Source organism: Blennius ocellaris (genome assembly GCF_963422515.1).
Source record: "Blennius ocellaris genome assembly, chromosome: 8".
Classification (NCBI taxonomy): Eukaryota; Metazoa; Chordata; class Actinopteri; order Blenniiformes; family Blenniidae; genus Blennius; species Blennius ocellaris.
The window spans coordinates 10,075,598-10,085,145 of NC_137657.1; the positions used below are offsets into that span (position 1 = coordinate 10,075,598).

A 9,548-nucleotide genomic window follows, 5' to 3' on the forward strand; every position below is an offset into this window, starting at 1 on the left:
GGAAGAAACTAGGAGCTATAGGCTTACTATTGTCTTTGTGGTCATCTTCATCATCAAAGTCCTCAATAGCGCGACGGCGTACAGTATCTAGATGCCAGGAGGAAGCCAAGTTAGTAATAATGTCTCTGTCCTGAACGGACAGAGGAAGAGGAGGTGAACAGTTTTTGAGGAAGTGCATGCGTCGATCAGTTAAATCCTTAAGTGGGCAAATCTCAAGGAGAAAAATTGTGCTATCTTCATCATATTCATCGTTACGAATAGGCTCCGAGGGAGGCGAGGTCGAAGGAGGGAGGCAGGGTAGTGAGAAAGGGTGCGGAGGGAAAGCAAGGTCATTCTCTGACCAAAAAATATATTGTTTGTGTCTGCAGTTCAGTTTGTGGGGGATAACTGTAATTTATGTCTGCAGTTTCACCTGTTGCTTCGTCTCAGCGGGTGGGGGGGGGTGGGGGGGGGGGGGGGTCATGCATCGAGAGGGCTGAGCGGAGAGAAAGGGCCTTTGAAGCAGGCGGACTCGTAGTGCTTGTTCAGGTAACTTTTGAGCGCGAAGGTCTTGTCGCAGCGTTTACACTTGAAGTGCTTGAAGGCCGAGTGGGTCTGCATGTGAGCGCGCAGGTTCGAGCGGTCGGCGAAGGCCTTCCCACAGTGAGCGCACCCAAACGGCTTCTCCCCCGTGTGCGAGCGCATGTGGCCCTGCAAAAGCCAGGGCCGACTGAACGCCTTGCCGCACACGTCGCACTTGTGCTTGAGGTCGTGGGTGAGTAGGTGCATGGCCATGGCGGGCATGGACACGTACACCTTCCCGCAGGTCGGACATTTCTTGGCCAGCTTGCTGTCCAGCGAGCGGTGTGTCTGTTTGTGCCGGCTCAGGTTGGAAGACGTGGCGTAGGTTTTGCCGCACTCGTTGCAGGTGTGCCTCTGGATGGTCCTGGGGCTGCTCAGAGCTTTCCTCCGCGAGCGGCCGTCCGTGATGAAGAAGGCGTCGACCGTGTAGCCCTCGCTCACTGCCGCGTCCCCGTTGATGTAGCCGTCCGTGATCTCCGAGCCGGGGCTGTCCGGAGACTCGGAGTCCGGAGCTCCGTAGTCGCTGTGGATGCCGTCGTAGAGGGGATCTGGCGAGGGCACCTTGATGCCACTGTCGCTCTCGCCATCGTACACCACCGGGCTGATGTAGTCACTGATGTAAGCAGCTGACGTAAGAGAAAAGACAAGACAAGGACAGCATTAGCTTGAAAAACTAAAGGAGAAGCTGTGAGAAGTGTGGTTTTTTTTCAGCCTGGGGAGTCAGAGAGGAACAGAAGTTGATAGGTAGTCAAGAAAATAAAGTGAATGGATTAACACCATCATGCAGCATAGTAACAAACACTCCCTCCCATCGGAGGAAGATCCATCGTCCATATACCTCAGGAAATGTGATGCGCATTCATTACTGCACAGGTTTGTGCGAGAGGACAATGAGAAACGGGCGAGAAGCACATGAGTTTGAATTACCGTCATTTGCCACAGAAATGAGAAACAGCCCATTTTTGTAAAGCGATGCAGTGTTGACCAGCAATAAGCTGAATGAATGAGTGGCGTTGAAAGTACTTATTGACTGAAACAATCAACTCTCTTATGCTGCGCTACAGCTGGGCTTTCACAGCTGCATGGTGTTTTGTCTGCATCAGCACTGCACTTGAGTGCATTCAGTTTTGTGCATAATACACACGAGGCGACAATTGGCCGACATAAATATTCCAGATATCTAATTCATTCAACCAGTGACTTATTTTCAGCTTGCTGCCGTATTGTTTTATGTATAAACAACGTTAAGCCCTCCACTAAGTGACAGGCGGTGCTGTACAGTATGTGTTAGGCAAACAAATTATTTTCTTTCTTTAAAAACTAAAAGAACATAAAACCACAGATGGCAACAAAGAAGGTGAAACATAAGGCTCCAGTAAGATCTAATCCTCGGCAAACTAATTTACATGTACTACTAAAAGATCGAAACCACAAGATCATCTGTGGTTATGTGCACTATCTTGTATTTAGAAGCTTTGTAACAGGTGTCAGGTTTTCATCGCAGTCATTTTAATGAGCTGCTACTTATCAGGTATGGAAAAACACACACTACAGTGACAGCTGCTGTCCTTCAGTGTCTGTACTGTCGGAATACTGCAGCAAACGTATTCCAGTAAGTTCCCCCCGTATACTCGGCAACATGTGGGGTCGACTCTCAGCCAGTGAGACAGCACTGTGGCTGTTTTTTAACAAGTTGAGAACAGATGTGAAAATCTGAGCATCTGTCTCCCCCGTTACACACCTGTGGTCAGTCTGCAGTGCTGAAGATAATTCAGCAATATATATTTCCTCTCAGTCCTGAAAGGCTGCGGTTAAAACACTTCTTCCTGCAGGAGATGAATGCGCACCGGCCGACCCTGAACTCGAGAAAGCTGATTTAGCGTGCGAAAATGAGCATCAGCACCACGGACAGATCCAGTGCAGTGCAGTGCAGGGCAGGTCGATGGCACTGTGACAGCAGGCCTGCTGCACCGGCTCAGCCAGTGCAGTGAAGGGAGCTTTTTTTTTTTTCTCTCTCCTTCAGCATTGTCACACAGATCAGATGGTCAATGAAATCATGCTCAATGCAATGACCGTAACCCTTTCTAAAGCGATACAGACAACACTGTTGATACCATCAGGTTTTCCTCGCCATGTGTGTGCATAAAGAGGTACATTCAAGATGAATGCAGTTTAACAGTGTATACTGTTTGTGACATCTAGAATAAGCATAAAACATAGATATTTAGATTTCATTCACAGACTAAATGATTTGTGAATCGACATGAATCCCTTCAGATTCTCTGATGAGTAGAGACAACCTAAGTAACTAGTGTGAGAGAAAATGTTTTGTTTGATGTTGTGGAAGAAATTTCTTCTTTTTCTGCAGCCAACATCGATTAGTTTGGTCCCATTTTTTTTCCTTCACAATCTGCTTCTTTAACACAGTTTGCTGAGCTATCCAACAAGATCCTAAGTATCTCCAGTGATGCAAAGCAAGAAATGTTGTCATTGTCAATTATCACATAGTGTTTATTGGGTGCATTCACATGCACTCCTTGAACAATTTACTCTTTAGTTTGAGTTTTATTTCCCTTTTGATAATACAGTTATGATGCAATTTTGCACAGTGATTTACGTCACCTAGAACCAATTGGCAACATGTGCTAGGTAATAACAGTACATGTCTGCACACACTTCATTCATATCTAATGTCCATCTTGCTGAAGAAGTGATATTTTCATTGCCCTGATCACTATGCATATTTAAATACTTCAAAAAGCACATGATGGAGAGGATTTGAAATGTTTTAAGGCTATTTTTTTCACTTTTGAGTTTTAAAATATTACCATGGAAGTTAAAAATAAAAGCTTGTGATTATGATTGCGCGATTGAAGGCATGAAATATGGCTAGAAAATGAAGGATTTCCTTTGTTTACACTGTCATCTACTCTTTGTTGTGTGTATCAATGAAGTGCAAAAGCAACAAGCGCCATATGACACACACACGTCTGCTTACGCAGCCACTTTAGAACTTCCAGCATCTGAACACGTTGCGCGCACGGCACACGGGTGGGACATCAATTTTTCCAAAAAAAAAAAAAAAAAAAAAAAAAAAGCCGGCGAGTCCAAGCAGAAAGTTGTCGGTAACGCGGCGCACTGAATGTTGCAGCGCGCAACAGCGCGCATTGGAGCCACATGAAGCTGTTAACTTCACATGTTGGGTGCTGGAGACAAAAGGTGGTCGGGACGGGCTGCTGAGGCGGCAGATCGCGTGTCAGACCGAGCAAGGCTTGTTAACCTCCACATTATAAATACCCAACTGACAGCCCTTTTTTTTTTTTTTTTTTTCCCCCCTCGCTTTACGTGCGGAGAATCGCAGGCGTGGACCGCGCACTGGATACACATGTTAGTGCGCAGCAGCCTGTCAGTGACACTGGGGAGGAAGCAATGCAGTGGGCTTCATCCACACATAGCAGGAGGAAGAAAGAAAGAAACGCTCTGGCTTTCTCTCCCTGTAAAATGTGACGCACGCAGTTACAGGTTGTTCAGAGGACCACACACACACACACACACACACACACGCACACACCAGCATGACTCATACTGTCTTTTCAAGATTACCATTAATGTGCCTAAAGTGGGCTTTAATGATAATAGAACAGCAACTGATATATATATATATATATATATATATATATATATATATATATATATATATATATATATATATATATATATATATATATATATATATATATATATATATATATTATATGGGACAATAATGCAACCATGTGGCAGCCAGTGTCCTCGCACAAAGAAAACGTGGTTGTATACATTTAAAAAAAAAAAAGATCCAGACGAGAAACCATCATGCCAGATTTTTTTTGCCAGCTCTGCAAAAAATGGGACAAGCACACCTGGACAGGAGCCGCAGAACGAACCGGCGCGCAAAGACAAATGATCACACTTGTGCAGCTCATTTTATATGCAATAAGAACAAACACTACAGGGGACGGGTGTGGATGTGTTGGGGGGTTTTTTTACATCTTTTTTTTCCACGTGAATTTGTGCTGCTGGATATTGCACAGTTTAAAAAAGGTCACAGTGAAACTATGTATGCTATTTCAACATTTGAAATGTATGGGAGGGGGGGTAAAGACTTGTTCTGCTCTGCAAAAGCACATCCACGTGAACACACCTAACTTCCACTGAGATTTGTCGCCCCAGAAAACCAAGTGCAAGTCAGCAAAATGCATGTCTTTTAAACCCAACTCGTCATGCTTGGAGAGGGGAAAGTCCCCGTCCAGGACAGAAGCGACAGCCGATGGAACGTGGGACGCGCTTGATTTCGTTGATTTCACAAATGACCTTTGCGCTTCAGTCAACTCAGACAGCCCCTTAAATCAAGCCTGATTTATCCGGTAAGTAAAGTCTGGAATGACGCTCCGTGGAGTGTATTAGTGATCCACATTGACGATTTCGGCGCCAGTCTGCGCTCCTGTAGTCCTCTGAAGTGCACACACAGCTCTTACAGCCTCATGCGATTGTGTCTGATCACTGGTTTCAAGCTTCTATTATCTGTGATGAAGGTCATAATTATATTATCTTGCCTTGCGATCCGAGTTTATACTCATATGCACCCAATTTCTAAGTTTCGGGTGTAGAAAGCTGGATTCCGGATGGAAATCTTGCAGGATATTTATACTGGGCGATGCCACGTGAGGGAGGGAAGAAGAAAAAAAAAAAAAAAGCAACAGTTGAATCAGGTCATGCTCGCTGTTGACGCACTGTGAGTTCACATGTTGAATTTTATACAGCAACAATCCACAGAAAGGGAATCCCTTCAGGGCACAACAGGTAAATCTGCCTGCTCGTTTTCATACATGCAAGCCTTGTGTGAGAAGCAGCTCGTCATCCTCCTCCTCCTCCTCCTCTTCCTCCTCCTCCTCCTCCTCCTCAGTGGGATCGATTTGTTTGTGAGACACCTGTTAGTGCCTGGCTGTGTGGGTAGGCTGACCTACCTTTGTCATGCAGCCGCAGGCTGAGGTCTGTCCTGTGCCGGTAGGCGTTCTCCAGATCCGCCGCGGTGGAGAAATCATCGAGTTTCACCTTTTTCACCAGGAAAGACCTTGGCATGGTGGTGAGACGCCGACACACACACAAACACACGCACACGCACACACACACACACACACACACACACACACACACACACACACACACACACACACACACACACACACACACACACACGCTCACAAACACAGCAACACACACTCGCAAACACAGCCGATGTCCGACGGCTTGGCCAGCGTGGTGACTCGGGACTGTCTTAAGATTGATTCCAGGTTTCTTTGATTCTCTCCCGGCTCCGAGCTCCAGCCTGGCCGGCTGCCTGTCCTCTGTCTGCCCGCGTTAGTCCTCTCGAGCACACGGAAGAGGAGAAATGCAACTTCAGCACCGGACAGCTCCCTCCTGAGGGGCGGGGGGGGGGGGCGTCGCGAGACTCCCCGCAGAGCGCGGGCCTCTTCTCCGGAGGAGGAAGAGGAGGAGGAGGAGGAGGAGGGAGGGAGGGATGCGAAGAAATTAAGAGGGGAGAAAAAAAATGAAAGGAGGATTTTGGAAGGTTTTCAGAAAAGAAAAACAATATATATGTCGGAGGTTTTGTCCTTCCCTTTTTGGCAGCAAAAAATAGTCCTTTTTAGTCCCGTTAGTGAAGCTGAGGTCCGTAGAAAATAACAATATAACTCCTCCGCGGACTGATGGATCAACAGCGTCCCCTCTTTCTCTATCAGATCCCCCCTCCCTCTCTCTCTCTCTCTCTCTCTCTCTCTCTCTCTCTCTCTCTCTCTCTCTCCCTCTCTCTCTCTCTCTCTGTTCCCTCCTCTCTTTCTGCAGCCTGCAGCCTCCGCGAGCTGTTCCCGTGAGTGTGGCGTCTCGCGATCAGCTGTTGGCTTTTATATGAGAGAGAGAGAGAGAGAGACAGAGAGAGAGAGAGAGAGTGGGTGAGAGAATGGAAGGATGGATAGACACATGGGTAGAAGGAGTGCTTAATTTAATCCATCCCACATCCCCGGGGAGCGGCGACTGGCCCGGATGATTTATTGAAGCTGTTATCACCCCCTCTTTCTCTTTCTTTCTCTGTCTTTCATTCTCCTTCCCCATGCTTTCCCCCCTTTCTCTTCATTTTTAGTGTGTGTGTGTGTGTGTGTGTGTGTGTGTGTGTGTGTGTGTGTGTGTGTGTGTGTGTGTGTGTGTGTGTGTGTGTGTGTGTGTGTGTGTGTGAAGTGAGACGCCATGTTTTGTAGAGATAAGAATGGAAATTATTGTTTTGTGTGTGTGAGTGTTTTTTTTTTCTAGCACTCATCGATTTGATTCAGCTATCGCAGTGTGTTACATGAATTTTAAATATTGTCCCATTGTGCACGATTTTTGGGAGTCCACACCCCCGTCTTCCTCCTCCTCTTCCTCCAAAGCATATTCTGTCTTTGCTTTTTCCCGATGACATGAATTTTATGGGGGGATATTAACTAGCATGCTGAGAGCCTGGTAATTATCATTAATGTGGCCCCAAAGGCAAATGGGTGTAGACCAAATGGAGTGTTTTACTGTGACTACCAGATTAATATGAAGGTAGAGTAATATGTGCTCCAGGGTCACACCGGGTTCACGGACGAGTTTTACTGCAAGATGTCCATGTTATGTAATACTAACAAAGATAATCTGATAGATTATTGAATCATCTTCAGTTTGACCTTCTTTTTTGTTATTTCCTCTGAGTCCACGTTCGTCCCTCAGTCTAATAGACTGCACATCACATTGGTATGACTTCAAAGTTGGCAAAAATGTTTTGTGAGAATTCATCACTGTGCTTTATAAAAGAAAAAAACGTCATGTTTTATTAGATGTAAAAACAAGATTTGAGGACGGCCCGGAAGTCTGGGCAATGAGTTTACAACTTGAAATTCATAAGTTTTATACCCACTGAAGCTCAACTCAGTCTGCATCAGGACGGCATCCAGCATGAAATCAAACATGTTGATCATGGAAACTTTTACGCAAACTGAAGTGTAAGTGAATAAATGAATGAATGAATGAATGAATGGTGGTTTAGTCCAGAACAACAGTTTGTTGTCTGCAGACATCAAATCTACACCCAGAAATATTGGTTTACAACTTTTGATGAGGATTGAAACTAGTTCTTCTTCTTCCAGTTTTTAATTGTCAGCTTTGCTGATGATATATTCTTCTATTCCTATAAATACACGGATGATCTTTGTCAGTCTGACAGATATAGACGAACATCGAAGACGTGAAGTTGAAGCGGTAGCTTGAGGATGAGTTAAAGAGGGAGGAACTCATTTTTAGTGGTGATGGAGAAGGCCGATAACGATACGGAGCCAAACAACAGAGGTGTTAGTGTCATTTGAGCTTGATGCATGGAGTTCCAGAGGCACACGTCAATGAGGATGTAAAGGTTCAAGTATAAGTCAGTGTCTGACATGTTTTTTCTGATTGCAGGTCATGTGATCAACACAATAAGTGTGTCCGTTGCTTTTGACTTGTGTGTGTGTGTGTGTGTGTGTGTGTGTGTGTGTGTGTGTGTGTGTGTGTGTGTGTGCGTGCGTGCGTGCGTGCGTGCGTGCGTGCGTGTGTGTATGTGCGTGTGTGTTGCGATGAGTCCATCTGTTGTCCTTAATCAGGGGAAGAGCAGATGAGTTCCGTCACCTGGAGACTGGCTCAGGGTGGTCCAATTAAACACACACAACTGGCTTAACATGCACACACACACACACACACACACACACACACACACACACACACACACAGTACACAACCACCTCTACAACAACTGTCAGTCGACTGAAATAACCTACAATATTAACAACATATTTCATCATCATTAGAGGCCATGTGGGTACACTCACACACTCTCACACACACACACGCAGGACACAAATAAACATGCACTCATACACACAAGCTTCACACTCCACATACAAAAAGACACACACACACACACACACACACACACACACACACACACACACACACACACACACACACACACAGAGAAATGTAAACTGATTCCATGTGTTCAAACAGAATTTCCCAAAGATCCAAAGATGGATTTGTTTTTTTCTCCTTTATTTACATCTCACATGTTCCGAATGACTCTAAGTGGATTTTCAAAAAACTGACGTACCGGCAGTGACAGCGAGCTGTTCCCCGTGTCACCGGCAGACTGAGGACGTGAGAGTCATTTCCAAAGATAAAAGTGACAATATTTCACTGCAGCGCACTTGAGTGTAAATATCAGCCAAAAGTAGAAGGCTCTAGGTGTTCACTGGATGGTGTCATCCTCACACCTCTCTAACAGCTCCTCGCGTTATTTTGGGGAGGAGAGAAGAAGTTTTCATTCTGTCAGGAAAGCTCCTGAGAAAATTCCTTCCCTAAAATGATGTCAAGACACTAAATCAAGCTTATGTTTTTTACTTGGCCCATCAGATTTTTGGCAACGCATTATTTATTTGATTCGAATCAACTGTTTGGTTTTTATCCTCTTGTACAGGATTTGGCATGGTTGCTTTTGCATATATTTAGACAATTAAAAAAAAAAAACTACCAAGAGGCAAAGAAATAGAGATTTATGCCCAGATTTATACCCTATTACAAAGCTCATATTACACATGCGATCACAGATAATATTCATTAACATGATCACATGTGTAATATGAGCTTTAATATTAGTAATATGGAGTAACTCTCAGAGATTGAAAGTTGAGGTTATTTATGCTAAATGGCCAGTAACAGTCTTTCGTTTTACATTTTCTGAAATCAAATCATCAATACAGTCATTTAAGTCATATCAGGGTTGAAGAAACACTTTAAAAACTTGTCACACAACACATTGTTTATTGCCTTATTCAATCCCGAAACCGAGCACAGCAGCCTATTTTCAAACTGAGAAAAAAAAAGCTCTCCATCCACAGAGAGAGAAC

At 44.8% G+C, this 9,548-nt stretch overlaps 1 protein-coding gene across 1 annotated transcript; it reads right to left on the reverse strand.

Annotated features, from left to right (window-relative positions):
* Positions 1-459: 459 nt before the first annotated feature.
* On the reverse strand, positions 460-5,682 carry LOC308133962 (transcriptional repressor scratch 1-like; the record flags this gene model as incomplete). Its single annotated transcript, XM_080501534.1, has 2 exons — positions 460-1,187; positions 5,568-5,682. The coding sequence occupies 2 exons, from the start codon at positions 5,680-5,682 to the stop codon at positions 460-462; spliced, it is 843 nt and encodes a 280-aa protein (XP_080357660.1).
* Between the last annotated feature and the right edge of the window lie 3,866 nt (positions 5,683-9,548).